This window comes from Bos indicus x Bos taurus, chromosome 15 (assembly GCF_003369695.1).
Source record: "Bos indicus x Bos taurus breed Angus x Brahman F1 hybrid chromosome 15, Bos_hybrid_MaternalHap_v2.0, whole genome shotgun sequence".
In the NCBI taxonomy this organism is placed as follows: domain Eukaryota; kingdom Metazoa; phylum Chordata; class Mammalia; order Artiodactyla; family Bovidae; genus Bos; species Bos indicus x Bos taurus.
This window is the reverse complement of record NC_040090.1, coordinates 59363530-59386522: the sequence shown is the minus strand read 5'-3', so window position 1 is coordinate 59386522 and position 22993 is coordinate 59363530. Positions and strand designations below refer to the sequence as shown.

The 22993-nt window shown below is 39.9% G+C and overlaps 2 protein-coding genes across 3 annotated transcripts; one reads left to right on the top strand and one right to left on the bottom strand.

The window, feature by feature from the left end:
- Positions 1 to 6043: 6043 nt before the first annotated feature.
- Positions 6044 to 6876, bottom strand: C15H11orf71 (chromosome 15 C11orf71 homolog). Its single transcript, XM_027563681.1, has one exon. It carries the CDS (start codon positions 6512 to 6514, stop codon positions 6116 to 6118), a length of 399 nt encoding a protein of 132 aa, XP_027419482.1. The 5' UTR covers positions 6515 to 6876; the 3' UTR covers positions 6044 to 6115.
- Positions 6754 to 14139, top strand: RBM7 (RNA binding motif protein 7). Of its 2 annotated transcripts, none has more exons than XM_027563679.1 (5): positions 6754 to 6939; positions 7840 to 8002; positions 8674 to 8761; positions 11714 to 11795; positions 12690 to 14139. In XM_027563679.1, the coding sequence occupies exons 1-5, from the start codon at positions 6844 to 6846 to the stop codon at positions 13047 to 13049; spliced, it is 789 nt and encodes a 262-aa protein (XP_027419480.1). In that variant the 5' UTR covers positions 6754 to 6843; the 3' UTR covers positions 13050 to 14139. The 2 variants fall into 2 exon arrangements, with proteins under 2 accessions (XP_027419480.1, XP_027419481.1); XM_027563680.1 differs by lacking the exon at positions 6754 to 6939 and adding an exon at positions 7147 to 7163.
- The last annotated feature ends 8854 nt before the right edge of the window (positions 14140 to 22993 follow it).

The window sequence follows — 22993 nt, the reverse complement described above, 5'->3', positions numbered from 1 at the left end:
TGACCCCTAGAAAGACGAAATCATGTGCTGTTGCAGCTGCTGAAAGGCGTTCAGGGTGGACAGCAGAAATGACACCCTCCATACCGGGGAGGAGGTGGACTGGCAGGACAGGTCTTCAGATAGTTAGATATTTTCAGGAGCAATTTTATAAGCCCGATTATTATATCTTCTCATATCTAGAAAAGTACTAAAATCCTTCATGGTGATGACTGCTCCTCACGACTAGCAAAGGCTTCATGAGAGCAGAAGAAACCTTCAGGAAAAATATGTGCGTGACTGCATGTACTCCCCCTACACGAAAATCTCATATACACTGACCTTCCCCCTGCTTCTTTGGAGCAGTTTCTCAGAGCTACCTGAGGTGCTGTTTCCCAGGCTGCAGTCCTCATTTCACCCCAAATAAAACTTAACTCTCAACTTTCATGATGTGTGTGTGTGTGTGTTTAAGTTTACATTATAGTTCCTGCACTTCCCTTCCTGGAGTGTTCCATTTTTGGATTTTGAGTCCATGGAGAAATAGCCGATCTGTGAAGTTCATTCATTCATTTAACAGGCATTTATTAAATTTCTACTTTGGGGGCACTTAATAGGTTTGAATATATATAAAGATTAACTTAGACAAGTGGTCTGCCCTGAGACAATGTAGTAAGGGAGATAAGACCTAGATTACACCTCTATTCTTGAAGCTAGGTGTGACGCCTTACTGCAAACATGTGAACAGAGGATGAGAAAGGTGGTTCCAAAGAAAGGAAGAACCAAGGTGTTGCTATAGACAATGTATAGCTAGTTAGGTAGACTATCAGAAGTTACTACACTTTTTCTGTTCTGTGAGTCAGTACAGTCCATGTTTTGCTTAACCTGCTTAAAAAGGGTGTGTTCCTTTGCAACAGTAAAGAACTTGAACCAATCTGGATGGATAAACACTTAACAGGCAGAAAATGTGAAGGACAAGCAATTTCGTTAAAGGGATTAGGATAGGCATAGCTATAGAGGCAAAATAAGAGCAGCAATCACCTGGAGGAATTAAGAATAAGAAAGAAGACTGGCAATATAGTTTGGTCAGATTATGGGAAGTCTTAAAAGTCAGTTTAAAGAACGTACAGTTTTTAAAGCTTCATTGCTTCGGCTACTCTCAGGTCTTTGGGGAGACAAAGACCCGACAGCAGCTTACTGTATTCATTGGCAAGACGGTGAAGACAATTATTTTTCTCCTCTGATTCAGAAGAAGTGTATTGTGAAGTAGGGCTACCTTCAGATATTCCAGTGAAATAAAAGCCAGGCAAACCATAACTTTTTTTAACATTACATTATTAGCATACTTAATAATTGGACCTACCCATATACATTAGGGGAGAAGGCACTGGCGACCCACTCCAGTACTCTTGCCTGGAAAATCCCATGGACGGAGGAGCCTGGTAGGCTGCAGTCCATGGGGTCGCAAAGAGTTGGACACGACTGAGTGACTTCACTTTCACTTTTCACTTTCATGCACTGGAGAAGGAAATGGCAACCCACTCTAGTGTTCTTGCCTGGAGAATCCCAGGGACTGGGGAGCCTGGAGGGCTACTGTCTATGGGATTGCACAGAGTCAGATACGACTGACGTGACTTAGCAGCAGCAGCATATACATTAAGGGATGTTCCTAAATGCCCTTCCTTAGTAACAAAGCCAGTCTTGATCCTCAGTGGCTGGGAATCTGCAGCTGCATGCTTGCCTCCATTCTCCCACCCACTTGCCAAAGACATAGACAGGCACCAGAAATCATGTGGAATAAAGATGCTGGCTTGAGGGACTTCTCTCGTGGTCCAATGGTTAAACCTCTGAGCCTCCAATTCAGGGTGCATGGGTTTGATCCCTAATCAGATAACTAAGATCCTGCAAATGAATTACCAGAAATTTTAACAAGTTATTACACATGTCTCCCTAAGAAGATGATAAAACATGCACTTGTCAATTTTACTGACTCTGTGTCTTTTTTCAAAACAGCATCTTGTATTTCTCATACAGATTCTGTGGGATATACTATGGGAAGCACTGGAGTAATTTACAGTCAGTACTGTAAAGTTATAGTTTAACTGTGGGATCAGAGAGATATGCTTTGAGTTTACTGGTCTGCAGCTATACACATTTAGGATGCAGAGAAACAGGGCAAACAAAACAGGATAGATGTTCAGGTAAATATAGTACAGGTGATGAGATATATATAGAGAAATGTTAACATAAGTACATTGTGAAAATAAGAGGAGCAGGACTTTGCAATTGAATGGACACAGGCAATAAAGGTAGGAAAATAGGTAGTATGGAGTCATAGGCATTCAAACTTACACATTGGTTGGTTAGGGAAATAAGAGTACTTTTCATGGAAAATGGGATCCCCAGATGGCATTAGCGGTAAAGAAGCCACTTGCCAACACAGGAAACTTCAGAGACACGGGTTCAACCCCTGAGAAAATCCTCTGGAGGAGGAAATGGCAATGCAATCCAGTGTTCTTGCTTGGAGAATCCCACGGACAAGAGGAGCCTGGTGGGTTACAGTCTACAGGGTCACAAAGAGTTGGACACAACTGAAGGGACTTAGCAGGCACACTCATGGAAATGGGAAAGAAAAAGTTGCATTTGAGTGTGATCTGCATAGACTCATCAAAGGAATAAAAGACATAATTTTGTTTGAAATACAGCTAAGCCTCAAAATTAAGTCTACCTACTCTTCCCTCCCATTGGACTTTCTTTTCTTTCTGCTGAGTTACTCCTCTCAGAATTAGGCTTAGTACCAAATCCAGCTATTGAGAGAGCCTCCTTTTCCTGTACCCCAAATGGTCATTCTCTTCAAGACTTTTAGAGCTGATGAATAAAGGAAGTAAATATACTAATAGAAGTTACCTTCAACACATACTAGTCAGTTGCCTAGTATGATACAATAAACAAAGGTCTATAAAAACAAAAAGGAAGTTACCATGGCTTTTTAAAAACTTACAATGGAGTATTGAGGGACTATTTTTTGTCTTAGAAAATTCACCTATTTTAGAATGGTAACATGCTACACAGGCAGTGATACTAAAAGTCATTCTGTATACCAACATATGGATTTTTAATAACATGGACCGCTTTTGGGAAACTTAGTTGTTCCTGCTTTAGATCATTTCAAGAGGTTTCTATCCATCCTCGCTTCCACAACACAGTCTTTGTGACTCTAGGAAGATGTTGTAACTTGGAACACTTGCAAATGTTAAGAACAAGGAGAAATTAGACATTCATCAGCTCAGATTTAAAATTATGAAGCACTGGGACTTCCTCGGTGGTCCAGGGGTTAAGTAAGACTCTGCACTCCCACTGCAGGGCGTGTAGGGTTGCTCTCTGGTCGTGGAACTCAGCCCATAAGTCTGGTGGTGTGGCCAAAAAAATAAATAAAATGATGCAGAATGTATGTGAACAAGGTTCTACTCTTATCAAACAAATTTTTGTATCATTTTATTTCTGGCACATGTACACTATTTATTATTTAATCAAAGCCCTACTTCTGATGACCCTATGTGAGAACAAACAGAGACCAAGTCACGCCCACTGGGCTCTCTTCCTCTTGCATGCTTCTGTGCACATTTATGCCAAATTTTTGTCCCTTCCTTCATAAATCTCAGCCTTCTTCCCCTGAAGCTAAGGAATATGCCTCAAAGGTGTATTTAATGTTGTAGCATCTCCTAGTGTGATATGATCCAACCTGGCTGCCTAGGACAGCCCTTTTTTTTGCCTTTGCTAAAGTAAACATAATTGATAGCCACCACCCTTTCCTTCCAAAGTGCCCTGGTTTGCACAGTAAATGTGGTCATCCTATGCATCATACTTATTTTTCTCTTCTCACCTCCCAGTTCTCTTTTCAATTTTAATCAATTTTTTAATTTAAAGTGTGGAATTAGAGGTCAAATGGGAAAGAACTGAAGAAGTCTAGTCTGATTTCAAAACTGACACAATTTAGCCTCTATGAGAACTTTGGGCAGTTAATTCATTATCTTGTCAAGTGGTATTTTCCACCATTAGGCATCTCTAAGTTTTATGAAAATCCTTCTTACCTTCAGTCTTAATTTTACTATTCTTCCCCAAACTCTTCACATACAGGTTTGGGATTCTTTCTCAAGCACATCCAGCCTAAGGAATCCATATATTATGAACTAACTTCTTTTCAGCTATCTAGAATAGCATTAGTTAGATACTATCTTTGGGAGAATTGAGAAAATAGTCACTCAAGTCCTTTTTGGTGTTACATAATTCTAATGAAGAACCTGGGTTGAATGGCTTCAAGGTTCTACCTAGCTGCATGACCTTGGAAAGTTTACTTCAATTCTTCGTACCTGGTTACTCAGCAATGAAGTATAATACTTTTGTTATGGGCTGTTATGAAAATTAAATGACATATATAAAGCTCCATAAGAGCAGAGACCTTATCTATCCTGTTCACCACTTTGGTCTATACCTAACACAGGTAGTAGCAGGCACAGAGTAAGTTCTCAATAAATATCTGAATAAACAATAAAAGCCCCTAGCACACTGTCTTGCACACAGTACTCAATAAAATGTAGCTATTATTACTCTGTCAAACATTTTTCTTAAGAGGTGGTTTCTAGACCTCTCACTACATTAATCACTCATATGGACACTCTTTGGTTTGTCAGAATTCTTCTTAGAATGTAGTTTTCACGATTCAATTCTGTTTTGTGTGTGGTAATTTTGCTTTATCTAACACAATTATAGACCAGAGTCCACTGGGAAAAAGCTAGACTCTTACCTGCTTAAAATTTGCCACTTACAAAACCCACTTATTTTCTGCCAATATCACCCTTTAAACCTTGGGGAATATATGATTAAGATAAAATTATTAGCAGATTAAAGAGTAGCTTTTCCTGGTGGCTCAGATGGTAAAGAATCTGCCTACAACGTGGGAGACCCAGGTCAATTCCTGGGTCAGGAAAATCCCCTGAAGAAGGGAATGGCTACCCACTCCAATATTCCTGACTGGAGAATTCCATGGACAGAGGAGCCCAGTGGGTTACAAAGTCCAAGGGGTCGCAGAAAGTCGGGGTGGCTGAGCAACACTTTCACTTTCAAAGAGTAGTCAGCCAGGTTAAGAGAAGAACCAGGATAGTGCAGTATTACGGAAAGCCATGGCAACTAGGGTTATTTTCATCACTTGACCTAATGAACGACCCAGCCTGGTGATTTGTTAGCCACTAAATCCAAAGTATGCTTGATCTCCTTGTTAGTATGGCTAGGAAAAGTTCATCCAAAGTGCTTAGCACTGGGAAGATCTTCAAATATAATTTAATGTTTGAATGGGAAAGACAAACAGGAAAGTTTAAGGAAGATGCTAGAGTGAATACATGATCGGCTTCCTAACAGTTGCAGACTGTTCCAATTTTTGCCTATTTGGGAACAAGATTCAGATTAAGGAAGCTGGGATTGACTGTAAGTAATAAAAAGACCTAGTGTAAAAATTAATTTGGAACCTTTGGCAAATCAAGAAACGTAAATCCGTTAAAAAATTTGAAGGAGCAGTAAGGTTTAGGTTTTGCTTTTGTTGCTTTAGTGTAGTAGAGAGTGAAGTTTATAGACATTCCTTAAGAAAAGATGAAGGAAGGGGATGGAAGAAGTGTAAGGGACAAAATGATAGGATTAAGTGTAGGACCATAGATGGGAGGATATGCCAGTAATAAACCAACAGAAGTAAAGGTAATATTAGCCTGAGGTGGAAAGGTAGGCAGTTAACGAAGCTCGGAATTACAAGTCTCAAAGTAGGAGAATCTGCCAGGGAGGTCCGTAAGACTTGTGGAAAGCGAGAAAAATGTGGTTCTTTGTTGGGAGGATAAAGGGACTATTGACCTCTGGGAAGGATGATTCAATCAGCTCAGCTTTGTGACCACCTCAATAAAATCTCCACTCCTCCTCCCTTCCAACCTAATCATGGCTATTTAAAACCGTGTGACTCAAGTAACTGCAAACATTTTCTTTTGCGCTAGGCTAGAATAAAGACGCCCCTCTAAAAAGAAGACTTCGGTTGCACCAAGAAAGTATTTTAGAGAGAGGCCTTGTTTACACGCTAATTGAAGGGCCGAGGAAGGTATTGGTTTTAAGCTGAAAGACGGGCTACGATAACTCCTCCAAGTGCCACCAGACGCTGTTGCAGGACACTTCTTAGAAGGTCGAGTTTCACCGCAGGGCCCGGGTAAGGTGAGAATCTGGCCTGGCGGCTTCGGCTCCGCGCCTCCATTTCCCTTCCCTCGTTAAAGCGGGTCGGGCTTCGGCCGCCACCAGGCGCCCGACGGCTCTCGGTCCGGAAGTTCAGCCGCACGGAGGATCGAGGAACAGGCTCTGGAAGAATCGCCTCGGGCCTGGTAACGAGGAAGCTGTCTCCGGAGACCATCGCCAACGCTAAGGCCGATGAGCTGAGGTCACCGTGGGAAGAGCTAAGGTAAGCCACCCGGCTCCTTCGATCGCCGGCGGACAGGGACACAGAGTTCTGCGCCATCTTCAAACACTGCCGGTAGTATCTAATGTTACGTCTCTCGGTCAAGGTAGGCCCTTCGCGACTCCGCAGATCAGTTCAGCGGATCTCGACAGCGCAGACCGACTTCACAGGAAGCCATCACTACAGCAGTTGCGACCAGGAGCCTTCCCCGAGCCCTCTCCTCGGAGCATGCGCAGTCCGTCAGCGCACGTAATTGCCGCGGAGAGCCGGCGTGATTGACGTTTACGTCGGTGACGCCTGAGTGCGCGAGGACGTGGGGTTTCTGAGAGTGCGCAGTGCGTGCGTCGGCGGCGACCCTTCGGCCTTTTTCGGGAGGGGGCGACGCTGAGATGGGGGCGGCGGCAGCCGAAGCGGATCGCACTCTCTTTGTGGGCAACCTTGAAACGAAAGTGACAGAGGAGCTCCTCTTCGAGCTTTTCCACCAGGTAAGCGGCTGGGATAAGCCTCTTCCTTTCGTTTCCCGGCCCGCCTAGGGTCCGGCCCAACGTCGATCCGCGCTTCCTTGGCGGAAGCGGGATCCTGGTGCGTCCCGGCACCCTGACAGGTGGGCGGGCTGGAGGCGGGGGTCACGCTTAGAAAGGGAGGCGCTCGCTGCGTGTGGCTTTCTGAGAAGAACCCTAATTAGTTCAGGCCAAAGTGAAGACTAAAGGTGGTGGTGGGTTCTCAATCGGGCATTCCTGTGGTAAAGATTCAGGCTCTTTAAGGGGCCTCAAACGTATGGGTCCTTCGTTGAGCTGTACTTTGCCTTCTTTTCTCATCTTCTGCTTGTAAATTTATTTCAATTTGTTTGTCGTATACATTTTCCACTTAAGTTTCTTACGAAGTTGCAGCAAAGACAGATTCATAAGGAAAGACTCCATAGAAAAAGCTTAGACTCCGTAGGAAAGCGGCATTGTAGTGTTTCTGTTTTAAGATCTGTATTAAAACGTGTTAAACTTGTTCCCTCCAGTTGCACCCTCCAACAGCTGGTAATGGTTTGATTGATCGATGCAAAAGTCAACTTTTAGCCCAAGAAAACTTTCTCTTGCTCTTGATAAACGTTAATTTGCACAAAGTGGGAAAACGATGGGTGTTGGCCGCGACGTTAAAGTCATAAAGGGCAGTGAAATGTAAATTCAGTGATTGGGTTTCCAGTTCCTTATGGGCTCCCTCCCCCGAAGTAAGTTAACCTAATTTTCAGTTATAATCTATAGGATCTTTAACCGTGAGGGAAATCCCTGTGTATCCGGTTTTTAAGAGTCCATGGTTACATTATAAACTTTGTAACATTTGAGTATTTTCTGAAACTGCCTTACTGAAATTCTGAATACTTTTTGTGTCTGTAGGCTGGTCCAGTAATTAAAGTGAAAATTCCAAAAGACAAGGATGGTAAACCGAAGCAGTTTGCCTTTGTGAATTTCAAACATGAAGTCTCTGTTCCTTACGCCATGAATCTGCTTAATGGAATCAAACTTTTTGGAAGGCCTATCAAGATTCAGTTTAGAGCAGGTAACTATTTACTGATGATTTGGGGAGAGAAATTGTTCACTGCTTTGTTTTTGTTTTTAATTTTGTTATTCAGTTTTAGAGAACCTCTTTTTTTGAGAACCTCTTTTTGGGTGAAAATGCTTTAAGCTTTATAAACAGTAAACTATATATCGCTAAAAATGGGTAACATTGACAGTATGGATTTTGAAAGTGGTAATTTTCAAGAGAGTTAAAATTTCAATTTGGGTTGGTGAAAAGAACATAAACCTTTATTGTTAGAATGACTGATTTTGGTTTCATGCTCTAAAAGCACAAAGATTATTTCCTGAAAGTCTTCCTGACTGGTTTGTAATTTACTTTTACAAATTTTGATGTGAGATTATGTGAGGATGAAACTTTCCTTGTATTCAGTTTTACAATTTAGTGTGGGGATCAGAGTACTATGGCCAAATTGGGTGTTTATACATTGTCTGTTGTACATTGGGTAGTACCTTATTTGTAACCCTTTGTTTTAAATATATCTGGTATTAAACACTTAGTTTTCACTCTGATGAACTATAAAGTGATTTACTGAAATTTGAGGTTTTCACCTTAAGTTATGTCCACCTGTTTTGGAATGATTGGGCTGAGGAATACAAAATTTCAATTTTAAACTTTCTAACAATAAGGATTTATCAAATTGTTTCATTTAGGAAGTAGCCATGCCTCACAGGAGGTCAGTTTGTCATATCCCCAGCATCATGTTGGAAATTCAAGCCCTACTTCCACATCTCCTAGCAGGTAATGTTTTGCACCTATTTTAAAAATCGTTTATCAGAAATTTTTTTTTAGGTTGTGATCTCAAAAAAATACATGAGTGATTGACTTCCTTCATTATGCTCCTACCTCTTTTTTCTGCTGCTGTATTTGCTATTTTGGATTATAGTTACACATAGTATCTATTCTAAGGGGACTATAGGCCCATTGTATATAGTTCCCTTAAAATAAATACATGTGTAACTATGTTCATTGTAAAGACATATACCCAAACCCACATACATGTATATACTGACACAGAATTTCTCAAAACATTACTTAACTCTTGCTATTTGTACCCTCTGTTTTCTGTTTTATTTTTTTAAATGCACTTTAGTTCTATGACCACTAATTGGTTGTTACTTGCAGATTAAAAATACCTATTAGTAAACAGACTAAGAGTTCATAAAGCTGGATTCTAAATATGTCTCTTAATAATTGTGTAATCTTGAGCTAGTCTCTGGCCCTATCTTTCCATTTGTAAGGAAAAAAAGTTGATTCAGATGATCTCTAAAATCCCTTTTAGTTACTAAGGATTAGAAAAGTTACCATATTTGTATCTACTTAAATAGTTTTCTTTGGGGAGGCTGATTTTTTACTAGGGATAATTTTTTCCTGGTATGTCCTTAGAGCAATTTATCAATCATAATGGGCTTCATTCAAGAAAGAGTTAAAAAATCCTGTCACCTGTCTGATTTGTCACCAAGTCCTTTGTATTTATGATCTCATTTATCCCTCACAGCAGTCTTATGAGGTAAGAATTATCTCTACCTTATGTATGAAGAAAATAAGGGTTGGAGGTTAACTTGCTCAAGTATGAACTGCTCATAAGCATTGAGCTTGTTTTCAAACTGAGGCAGTGTGATTGAGCACACCCACCATGATATGAGTAGAAAGTGTTTAGAAAGTTTTAATAAGGAGAGATAAGTGAATGAGGACCTGAGAGAGGCCAGTGTACCTAGATCATAATGAATGAAAAATGGAGAGTAGTAGGTGATCTTGTCAGAGTAAACAGAGGCCAGATGGCATAGGGTCTTTCTTATATGTCATAATTAGGATTTTGGAATTTCACCTTAAGAACAGTAGGAAGACACTGAAACAGTTTTGGTAGGATAGTAAAAGGAACAGGTTTGTATTTTAGTGAGTTACTTGGTTGCCCTGGGAGAGGATGGATTGAAGGAGACAAGGGTGAAAATAGACCAATTAGGAGTCTGTTGGTAGCAAAGTATTGGTATTAGAAGCAAGGAAGCTGTTGCGGTTGAGTTGATAGTTTGGATTAAGGTGGTGCCAGGAGCTGAAGAGAAGTGGGTGAATGAATATGAAGAGTCTGGAAGGTGAAATTCTAAGAAAGCAGTCATCTGAAAGGGTATGCTCTTCTTGCCAGCTGAAATTGTGTTTAAATGCTTTTCAGTACAGTTGGAATTTGAAGCATCTCTAACCACTATAAGTTTTTAACCCATCTTAGAAACTCTTGGGGGGAAAAATACACAAGTAAATAGTTATAATCAAGTGTTAGTGTGTACCTGATTTTTATACTCTCTACAAGTAAAATTATACTTTTTATCCCCTTGGCATGCAGACACATAATATGATTTAAGAAAACAAAAGATGAGACTTCCCTGGTGGTCCAGTGGTTAAGACTTTGCCCTTACACTGCAGCGGACATGGGTTTGATTCCTGATCAGGGACCTGAGATCCCACGTGCTCGGTGGAATGAATGAACGAATGTGTAAATAGCTTTCTTTGTAGAGTATAAGTAAAATTAGTTCTGCTTTAGAAAAGTAAGAAAAAAGAACCCTAAATAAAAAGATCTAAACTGTAAGATAAATCAATGGGTGGTTTGATTCCAATGGTGTATTTTAAAATAAAATTAAAACCTTTTCTGAGCTTTTCTGTAGAGCAAGTTACCTCTTTAGGAAGTGAGGAATAAGGTTTAAGTCCTTAAGATTAGTATTCTGTTTATGTTATAGAATTCCTTATTCCCCAAAGCCTATTATTCTTTCCTGTCTCAGTAATTCTTTTCTTTGAAAGTCACTCAGTCATGTCTGACTCTGTAACCCATGGACTATAGCCTACCAGGCTTCTCTGTCCATGAAAGTCTCCAGGCAAGAATACTGGAGTGAGTGTTGTTCCCCAGGCCCTCGGCAGTGAGAGCGTGGAGTCCTAACCACTGGACCACCAGGGTATAGCCCTAGATTTTATCCTTTATTTCTTCTATTTTCTTCACCTATTATGTCTAATTGATCAAATTCTTTTCATTTTAGTGCTCATCTAGGTCTTGGCACTATTGGCCCAGGGATTGACAAATTTTTTTTTCTTTTCTGTAAACTGACAGGGTTGTTTTTTTTTTTTTTTTCCTATAAAGAACTAGTTTCTTCTGCCATTGTAAGTGAAGTGAAGTCACTCAGTCGTGTCCGACTCTTAGTGACCCCATGGACTGCAGCCCACCAGGCTCCTCCATCCATGGGATTTTCCAGGCAAGAGTACTGGTGTGGGGTGCCATTGCCTTCTCTGCCATTGTAGCACCACACAAAAACAAAAGAGGTTGGCCGTGTTCCAATAAAGCTTTGCACAAACTGGGTTTGGCCCACAGACTATAGTTTGCTCCAGCCCTTCCCTCAGCTGGAATGTGTTGTCTTCAGGTAATCTTGTTCAGTTCTCTCTTCAATACTTCCTTTTTAGAAGGGCCGTTCCTGACCAGTCAGGCTAAAATAGAATCCCCTCTCTGTCACCTCAACTTATATAGTTGTATATTACTGTGTCTTTATAACCATGTGAAATTCTCTTATTGTCTGAATCCTTACCCCTGGCTCCTTGAGAGAGCAGATACCTTGTTGGTCTTATCTTTGAAGACTGTGTCTTACTCATGATTGACATGTTTATTTGTTGAATGAATGATTATATGTTGGTTTTCTTATTTTTCACTTTTCATGAAAGGACGGTGGATAACATGACTCCATCAGCACAGACAATTCAAAGATCTTTCTCGTCTTCAGAAAATTTTCAGAGACAAGCAGTGGTAAGCTGATTATTCAACTTGAGTTGCTAAAAAAGAAAAATTATACTTAGTTAAAATTCTTTTTTTTAACTTCTTAAATTTTAGTTAGACTAGCATGGCCTTTGTAGATTTCAGTTTTCACTGGGCTGAAATATATATTTATAAGATCAAAGCTATATAGAAGAGCTGCTTCTCACATTAGTATTATTTTTCTTTAACCATTGTTGGTGTGTGTGTTGCAAGTATTGGAAACGCATTCTCTGATGTTCTTATAACCTATGCTGAGTAATTTCTATCATATACTGTCTTTAATACTTAATATACTGGCATCTTCTAGATCCCCTTCCTTGCGAACTTTCCATTTTTTTCTGTAATAATATCACCAGTAATAAAATCTTAGATATCTTTGCTGTTTCCTTTTTGTCTTTGATCGGTCTCCAAATCTTTCATTGTATTCTTTTTCTTACATTTCTTTCTTTTTATTTTCTTTGCCCAAATCACAATCTTGGCTCATGGTACCTAGACTTGTGTATTTCACAGTCTGCAGAATAAAATACAAGAGTGAAATAAAATTAAATTGAGAAATTAGTATAAAGGGATATGAACTTTTATAAATGTGTTTTTTTCATTTTGCTATAAACCATTAAAAAAAAACCATCATTGCCTAATATCTTCCCACAGGCAGAATTTGAGAACCAGTGATCTAGTCACTTAGTACTTACCTCTGTTTTTCTCCTTACTAGTCCATTTCATTCACCATTTCTACTATTTTTAGTTGTGTTTAACTTAAAATTCAGATAGCCAAGAATGATTTTGCTTTTCCATTATTGTGTTTAACCATGTGCTAGATATCTGTTGCCTTTGATACCTAGAAATATTTGTGCTTAACATTTTCTTCTTTTTCTCTTTGCTCAGATGAACAATGTTTTGAGACAGATGTCATATGGAGGGAAATTTGGTTCTCCACATCTGGATCAGTCAGGATTTTCCCCATCAGCTCAGTCACATAATCATACTTTTAACCAGTCTTCAAGCTCCCAGTGGCGCCAAGATACACCATCATCACAGAGAAAAGTCAGACTAAATTCTCATCCCTACGTGATGGATAGACATTATAGCCGTGAACAGCGTTACAGTGATCTGTCTGACCATCATTACAGAGGAAACAGAGATGATTTTTTCTATGAAGACAGGAATCACGATGGCTGGAGCCATGACTATGATAACAGAAGAGACAGTGGTAGAAATGGAAAATGGCGCTCATCCCGACACTAACAAATGTTATAAGGATTTTTCATAGGGTCATTTTAGGTCCTTTTTGTTAATTTGTTTCTGAGAATGTTTTCTTAAACTGTAGAGCAGCTTTACAAGTTGCCACATTTCTTTGTAAAAATTTTAAAACTCAATAGCAATTCAATACAGACATGAGAAGAATTGTGGTTCTAGTTTCATTACATTCATAGCCTTTCACCTCAGGGTTTTAAAAAGAGGAAAGGGTTTTATGCAAAATAAAGTACCACAATTCCTAATCATTTTAGACAATTGACTAAAGGATGTATTATATGGATTAGTTGTATTATGAAGAAAATATTTTAATTATTTTTTTGTATTGCAAGAAGCTTCTTGTTGGTGAATCAGATTTTTGGTGTATATAATGAAAAATATTCAAGTTGATAGTCAGAATTGACTCAGTATTTTGTTAATAAGAAAATGTTTAACTTCAGTGATTCATTTTACTAACATGAGAAAGCTTTTTGATAAAGTTTGGGGATAAACCATATTTAACTTCTCAAAGAACTTAAGTTTAAGTTCTGTGACATGATCTTGAGCATAGAAGTGTACATCTAAGACATGCTATTTCATTGTAAAATTTTAGAATTCGCTAATTAAATCGATGTAGGACTGAAGCCACTCAGGAAGTTAAATATCACTAAATGTATTTTTTTACAGTAAAAATACAGTGTTAATATAAATCCCCTATTTCTGGAAGAACAAAAATATAAATGCATAGTTGGATAAATGGTAAAATGTTTTACTGAAAATGTACTTTTTAAAGTACTGCCTCTCTGACTCAAACTTTGAAAATTTTAACATTGTATCCAGGACAAGTGTACAGGGACACATTTTATTATGGAGATTTTACAGGTTGCTTTTTGTTTTTGTTTGAAAGAATTTAGTCTAAAACATTTTCTGATTTAAAAATTTTTAAATCTTGTTTAACAACACTTTTATGTATCAAGATGCTGTTTCCCTTTCATTGTAGAACTTGTTTATAAAAATTAATTCCTTGTAAAATTTGAGTCCTTTTTAATAACTACAGCATTTGTACTATGTTGCTTTTTAATATATGGAAAACAAAATGAAAGAGTATGTCTTTTTTTTTTGACATCACTAGGGACATTGCACACAAAAAACTAGCAACACACTTTTATTCAGTGATTGCCTGGTGTTAAAAGTGTCAGTTTTTAGAGTATCCTGAAATATACCTTTTGAATATACCAAACTTAATATTTTAGAATCAGATTTTCAGTAACACATGGTTTATGTTTCTGAGCACTGTAAATTAATTTGGTTACTCTCCCTGGTGTCTAGGAATTTGTACATTTGGTTTTCTCTGTTTTTAAATATGCACAGCTTTTCTGTGCCTAGGTTTGTGAAGCCATGCAGTTACTAGCACAGAGAACATTAAGATCAGAAGTTTCTGTCCTTTTAAGCAGTTCTTGAGAAGAAAAGGCAACCCACTCCAGTATTCTTGCCTGGGAAATCCCATGGACAGGGGAGTCTGGCAGGCTGCGGTCTATGGGGTAGCAGAGGAGTCAGACAACCTAGCAGCTAAACAGCAACAAAGCAGTTCCCATAAAGCGTCTGCCTACAACACAGGAGACCCAGGTTTGATCCCTGGGTGAGGAAGATCCTCTGGAGAAGGAAATGGCACCCCACTCCAGTACTCCTGCCTGGAAAATCCCATGGATGGAGGAGCTTGGTGGGGGTTGCGAAGAGTTGGACACAACTGAGCAACTTCAGTTCATGGCTGATTCATGTTGAGGTTTGACAGAAAACAACAAAATTCTGTAAAGCAATTATCCTTCAATTGAAAAATTAAAAGTCTTTAATGAAAGTGAAAGTTGCTCAGTCATGTTTGACTGTGACCCTCCATGGACTGTACAGTCCATTGAATTCTCCACATCATTATCTCTAATGAGCCTGTTATTTTCAGTTGTCTTACTGAAATGGAAATTTATTTATTAGCATTTGTAGATAGTGACAGATTAATACTATATTGTGACTTACCTGTGGGTCAGTTCAGTTCATCAGTCGCTCAGTTGTGTCCGACTCCTCACAACCCCATGAACTGCAGCACGCCAGGCCTCCCTGTCCATCACCGACCCCTGGATCCCCTCATATTGATTTACCGGTCACTGGTTCAGAATAAAATTTTTCTTTTAATGTTTTTTGGGACACCCCTTATGAGGTCCCAGGGAATCTTTTTTCTCTTCAGCTTCACCCGGTTGAAAGTAACCTAACTGAATACATGTGCTGTGTAAGGCTTTTGACCCCAGGGGCTAGTATCATGAAACACAATTTCTCCATAGACTGGAGAGCATAGGGGGGATGGTTTTAGGATCATTCAAGTTCATCATATTTACTGTGTACATTATTAATACATCAGCTCCACCTCAGATCATCAGGCATTATATCCAGGAGGTTGGGAACCCTGGTGCAAAGGGATATAAGCCAAAAAGAACTGAATAGAGTTGGTGAGACTGTGCAGTGAGGTACTGAGAGTTGCAGAAGCAGAAAGGAAGACATTTTTTTTATGGAGAGCAATTTCTCCCCGTGTGTGTTCCATGAAACTACTCTCATAAGTTGTTCTGCAAAACAACAGGGTTCTGTAGTCCAGTGTTTCGTAAACATTATATACCAACACTGACTTTTTCATAGTGACAGAACAGTGCCATAAAACTTGCTGCAGTAATGTTTATACCTAACAGTATTTTTCAAACTTGACCCTTATTTTACCCTTTTATGCATAACAAATGTATAATACATTAATCTGAATACCTTAAGATTCCCCCCAAAGAATCTTTCTGACCCCACCCTCCTCCATGCAATCAGTCATCAGAAAATTTTATACCACTGTGTTGTGTAGGGCCTTCGTCTCTATCCACTGCCACCATCCTAGAATAGACAATCATCTCAACAGGGATGGTCTAACATCCTAAAGTTTACACGCCAATTTATGTGTTCCCATAGTACCCTGCATTTCTTTATCATAGACTTTACATTGTATTAAAATTTTCTTTTTATTTGTATCTATTTGTATTTATATATCTATTTGTATTTATTTATCACTAGACATCTCCATGACGGAGAAGGCGACGGCACCCCACTCCAGGACTCTTGCCTGGAAACTCCCATGTACAGAGGAGCCTGGTAGGCTGCAGTCCATGGGGTCGCTAAGAGTCAGACATGACTGAGCGACTTCACTTTTCATATTCATGCATCGGAGAAGGAAATGGCAACCCACTCCGGTGCTCTTGCCTGGAGAATCCCAGGGGTGGGGGAGCCTGGTGGGCTGCCATCTGTGGGGTTGCACAGAGTCGGACACGACTGAAGCGACTTAGCAGCAGCAGCAGCAGCAGCAGCAGCAGCAGCAGCAGACATCTCCATGAAGGCCAGCACCTCATATTTTCACCACTGAATTCCCAGTACCCAGTGCCTGGCATATATGCAATGCATGGTACATTTTTGATGAATGAATAAAGAACATTGCTCAAATAATTGAATAGAAAAGGGAGACTTCAACATCAAAAACTTATCTGGTATAAATTTCCTAACCCTGAACCATCATTGTATCCTATTATAAAAATGGTATCACAATATACTGTGCCTTTAATACACTCTAGAATGTTGTTTTTCAAAATTTTAAGTTATTGGATCTATATTCATGAGATTTCTTAAAATAATTGTTTGGTTTTAGAATTATGATCCTGCTGGTTTTGTAGAATGAATTAGTAAGCTTATTTTTTCTTTGTCCTGGAAAAAAATTGAATAATATGAGAATTACCTGTTTCTTTAGAACTAAACTCCTTTATTAAAATGATCTGAGTCTTGAAAGTAATCAGTTTACTTCTCATTGTCTTTTGTGGTTATTGATCTATTTAGATTTTCTACTTTCTCAAATGTCAGTTTGGATAATTTATATTTTCATTAAAAATAAAATTTTCTGTCTTTCCAGATTAATGGATATAGAGTATTAGAATTTTTATAAACTTTGTTCTCAACTTATAGTCCAGTTTTAGCTCCTATTATAGTAATATTTTACTTCCTTCCCACACTCTGTTCAGGCTTGCCAGAGACTTTTGCTGCTATTCATTTCACATTTGTGCATGTGTATATACCTATGGGGCTTCCCTGATGGCTCAGACGGTGAAGAATCTGCCTGCAATGTGGTAAATCTGGGTTTGATTCCTTGGTTAGGAAGATCTCCTAGAGAAGGAAATGGCAACCTATTCCAGTATTCTTGCCAGGAGAATCCCATGAACAGAGAAGCCTGGTGGCTGGCAGTCCATGGGGTTGCAAAGAGTCGAAGAGTTGAACACGACTGAGCAGCTAACACACACGCGTGTGCATGCGCGCACACACACACACACACACATATATGTATATACCCCACACTTAATTGCTTTTATTTGTTGTTTTGGGTTCTTTGCTGTCATTGCTGTCATTATTTTAAATAGATTTTCTTTTAAGAAGATTTAGTTCTAAAGAATAGCAAGGAGAGAGAAGAAAGCCTTCCTCAGCAATCAATGCAAAGAAATAGAGGAAAACAACAGAATGGGAAAGACTACAGATCTCTTCAAGAAAATTAGAGATACCAAGGGAACATTTCATGTGAAGATGGGCTCAATAAAGGACAGAAATGGTATGGACCTAACAGAAGCAGAGGATATTAAGAAGAGGTGGCAAGAATACACAGAACTGTACAAAAAAGATCTTCATGACCCAGATAACCATGATGGTGTGATCACTCACCTAAAGCCAGACATCCTGGAATGTGAAGTCAAGTGGGCCTAAGCATCACTACAAACAAAGCCAGTGGAGGTGATGGAATTCCAGTTGAGCTATTTCAAATCCTGAAAGATGATGCTATGAAAGTGCTGCACTCAATATGCCAGCAAATTTGGAAACTCAGCAGTGGCCACAGAACTGGAAAAGGTCAGTTTTCATTCCAATCCCAAAGAAAGGCAATGCCAAAGAATGCTCAAGTTCAGTTCAGTTCAGTTCAGTCAGTCGTGTCTGACTCTTTGCAACCCCATTAATTGCAGCACACCAGGCCTCCCTGTCCATCACCAACTCCCGGAGTTCACTCAAACTCATGTCCATCAAGTCCGTGATGCCATCCAGCCATTTCATCCTCTGTCATCCCCTTCTCCTCCTGTCCACAATCCCTCCCAGCATCAGAGTCTTTTCCAATGAGTCAACTCTTTGCATGAGGTGGCCAAAGTACTGGAGTTTCAGCTTTAGCATCATTCCTTCCAAAGAACACCCGGGACTGATCTCCTTTAGAATGGACTGTTGGATTTCCTTGCAGTCCATGGAACTCTCAAGAGTCTTCTCCAACACCACAGTTCAAAAGCATAATTCTGCAGCACTAAACTTTCTTTATAGTCCAACTCTCACATCCATACATGACCACTGGAAAAACCATAGCTTTGACTAGACGGACCTTTGTTGATAAAGTTATGTCTCTGCTTTTTAATATGCTGTCTCAGCTGATCATAGCTTTTCTTCCAAGGAGCAAGCGTCTTTTGATTTCATGGCTGCAGTCACCATCTGCAGTGATTTTGGAGCCCCCCAGAACAGTCTCTTACTGTTTCCATTGTTTCCTCACCTATTTGCCCTGAGGTGATGGAACCAGATGCCATGATTTTAGTTTTCTGAATGTTGAGTTTTAAGCCAACTTTTTCACTCTCCTTTTTCACTTTCATCAGGAGGTTCTTTAGTTCTTTGCTTTCTGCCATAAGAGTGGTGTCATCTGCATATCTGAGGTTATTGATATTTCTCTGGGAAACCTTGATTCTAGCTTGTGCTTCATCCAGCCCAGCATTTCACATGATATACTCTGCATGTAAGTTAAGTAAGCAGGGTGACAAAATACAGCCTTAATGTACTCCTTTCCCGATTTGGAACTGGTCTGTTGTTCCATGTCCATTTCTACCTGTTGCTTCTTGACCTGCATACAGATTTCTCAGGAAACAGGTCAGGTGGTCTGGTATTCCCATCTCTTGAAGAATTTTCCACAATTTGTTGTGATCCACACAGTCAAAGGCTTTAGTGTAGTCAGTAAAGCAGAAGTAGATGTTTTTCTGGAACTCTCTTGCTTTCTTGATGATCCAGCAGATGTTGGCAATTTGATCTCTGGTTCTTCTGGCTTTTCTAAATCCAGCTTGAACATCTGGAACTTCGCAGTTCACATACTGTTGAAGCTTGGCTTGGAGAATTTTGAGCATTACTTTGCTAGCGTATGAGATGAGTGCAGTTGTGGGATAATTTGAACATTCTTTGGCATTGCCTTTCTTTGGAATTGGAATGAAAACTGACCTTTTCCAGTCCACTGGCCACTGCTGATTTTTCCAAATTTGCTGGCATATTGAGTACAGCACTTTCACAGCATCATTTTTCAGGATTTGAAATAGCTCAACTGATTCCATCACCTCTACTAGCTTTGTTCATAGTGATGCTTCCTAAGGCCCACTTGACTTTGCATTCCAGGATGTCTGGCTCTAGGTGGGTGATCACACCATTGTGGTTATTTGGGTCATGAAGATCTTTTTTGTATAGCTCTTCTGTGTATTCTTGCCACCTCTTCTTAATGTCTTCTGCTTCTGTTAGGTCCATGCCATTTCTGTCCTTTATTGTGCCCATCTTTGCATGAAATGTTCCCTCGGTGTCTCTAATTTTCTTGAAGAGATCTGTAGTCTTTCCCATTCTGTTGCTTTCCTCGATTTCTTTGCATTGACCACTGAGGAAGGCTTTCTTCTCTCTCCTTGCTATTCTTTGGACCTCTGCATTCAAATGGGTATATTTTTCCTTTTATCCTTTGCCTTTCACTTCTCTTCTATTATTAACTATTTGTAAGGCCTCCTCAGACAACCATTTTGTCTTTTTGCATTTCTTTTTCTTGGGGATGGTCTTGATCACTGCCCCCTGTACAATGTCACGAACCTTTGTCCACAGTTCTTCAGGCACTCTGTCTATCAGATCTAATCCCTTGAATCTATTGGTCAGTTCTACTGTATAATTTTAAGGGATTTGATTTAGGTCATACCTGAATGGTCCAGTGATTTTTCCCTACTTTCTTCAACTTAAGTCTGAATTTAGACTTAAAAACTACAAGATGTCAGAGTAGAAGGACGTGCACTCATCTTCTCCTGTGAGAACTCCAAAATTACAACTCACTGCTGACCAACCATTGACAGGAGAATGTTGGATCCCACCAAAAAAGGATACCCTATGTCCAAGGGCAAAGGAGAAGCCCCAGCAAGACGGTCAGAGGGGTGAAATTGCATTTAGAATTAAACCCCATACCTGCCAGAGACACTCGGAGGACTCAAACAAAACTTTGTGCTCACCAGGAAACCCCACAGAGACTGAGCCAGACCTGCTTTTGAGTATTTGAGTGTCTCCTGCGGAGGTATGGGTCGGTAGTGGCCTGCGGCAGGGGCAGGGACTCTTGGTGCAGCAGACCTGGGTGTGGCATAAGCCCTCTTGGAGGAGGTCACCATTAACCCCATCACAGAACTGCCAGAGCTTACACAGGACTGGAGAAACAGACTCTTGGAGGGCACACACACAAAAAACTTGTGTGCACCAGGACCCAGGAGGAAGGAGCAGTGACCCCACAAGAGACTGACCCAGACTTGCCCGTGAGTGTCCAGGAGTCTCTGGCGGAGGTGTGGGTCAGCGGTGGCCTGCTGCAGGGGCGAGGGCTCTGAGCACCGCAGTGTGTGCTTGGGACCTTTTGAAGGAGGTTGCCATTATCTTCATTACCTCCACCATAGTTTGGGTCAGGTCAAACAACAGGGAGGGTACTCAGACCTGTCCATCAACAGAAAAGTGGATTAAAGATTTACTGAGCATGGCCCAGCTCATTAGAATAAGACCCAGTTCCCCCCACAATCAGTCTTTCCCAACAGGAAGCTTCCATAAGCCTTTTATCCTTATTTGTCAGAGGGCATATAGAATGACAGCCACAATCACAGAAAACTAATCAAACTGATCACATGAACCACAGCCTTGTCTAACTCAATGAAACTATGAACCATGCCTTGTAGGGCCACCCAGGACAGATGGGTCATGGTGGAGAGTTCTGACAAAACATGGTCCACTGGAAAAGGGAATGGCAAACCACTTCAGTAGTCTTGCCTTGAGAACCCCATGAACAGTATGAGAAGATTATATTTAGTTACTTCTAAATGGCTTTTCCACTACATACTTCTATTGTGATGTCTGATTTTATAGGCTTGTGAACAGGAAATGTGATAAAAACTTGTAGAGAGACAAACCAGTTCACGAACTGAATGATCACAGGATCTTTCTAGGTTGCCTGCCTGAGCTAGCAGGGCTGAACCTACAGCTCTAGTACAGCTCTCCAGAGGCTGCTGAGAGAAGCTGAAACCACACGCATCATTCTTAGCTGACCCTCCTGCCTGTGCGTTTCATCCTGCACGGTGTGATGCCCACTTGGTGTTTCTTTTCCCAACTCTCATAACCACTCCACAGACATTTGAAAAACACTTGTGAAGTATCTGGGTTTTCTAGGATTCACATCCTTTTTTTTTTAGTGTACAAGTGGACTAGTGGCTCAGACAGTAAAGACTGCCTGCAATGCAGGAGACCCGGGTTCAATCCCTGGGTTAGGAATATTCCTTGGAGAAGGGAATGACAATTCTCTCCAGTATTCTTGCTTAGGAAATTCCATGGACAGAGGAGCCCGGTGGGCTACGGTCCACAGGGTCACTAAGAGTTGGACACAACTGAGTGACTAACACCAACACCGTACACTTACTTTCAAACATTATGTGTTAGTCACTCAGTCATGTCTGACTCTTTGCGACCGCATGGACTGTAGCCCGCCAATCTTCTCTGTCCATGGAATTCTCTAGGCAAGAATACTGGAGTGGGTAGCCATTTCCTTCTCCAGGGGATCTTCCCAACCCAGGGATCAAACCCAGGTCTCCTGCGTTGCAGGCAGATTCTTTACCATCTGAGCCACACTTAAACTGATAGCAAATTTTTATAATGATTTATCCTTTCTGGATCTTTACAAAGTATTCAATTAGTTTACTGGAAACTACCATAATTTTCACATTCATATTTTATTGGGTTAAATTTAGAATGGAGTTAAACATGTTTCTAGTATGATAGGTAAATCCTGTTAATTATGTTTTTTGAACCTTGTATTTTTTCTTCTTCTTGATCTTTTCATTCTAAAAGAGGTGATTTTATTTTGTTGTTTTTTCCAAGTATATCTCCCAGATTTTGTGGGACATTTCTTTACATGTACTATAACTTTTATCAATGTAAATATTCTTGATCCACTTTCATGCTATCAACTATGAATTCTATTTTTATATGACTATTTCATGTCTTTAGTTTTACTAATATTTGCTTGCTATGTCTATTAGTTAAGTTTTAAAACTTTTTGATTTTAGAAGTGACTGGTATTAAGATATGTTTTGTTATACTTCCTTGTGTGTATATAAGATTGATTAACTTTTCTTTGTTCTTTTTCTTCCTTCCAGGGCAGCATTTCATAAACTAGATGCATGCTAGGATCACCCAGGAACTTTCACAGAACAATTCAATGTCTAAACTCTACTGTAGAATCTCAGGGAGAAGTGTGGTATCAGATTTTTTTTTTTTAAAGATTCTAGCATGAAGTTGGGATTGACAACCCTATGTTTCTATTCCTGTAGTGCTTCTCCTTAAGTTCTGAACAATTACTTTTAAATTTGTGATTTTCTATCAGTGGATAGACTGAACCAGTTGTGGCAGTCAAGGTAAAATCAGAGAGGCAGAAGTAAAAGTATCAGTGAAAAAAGAACTTATTATAGGGATCCAACTTGAGGCAGTTGCTGGTGAAGGAATTTGTTACACTCGTCTGGTGTTGGCCTGAAATCATTATAAGCTAGCCACACCAGCAATTGGGAAGG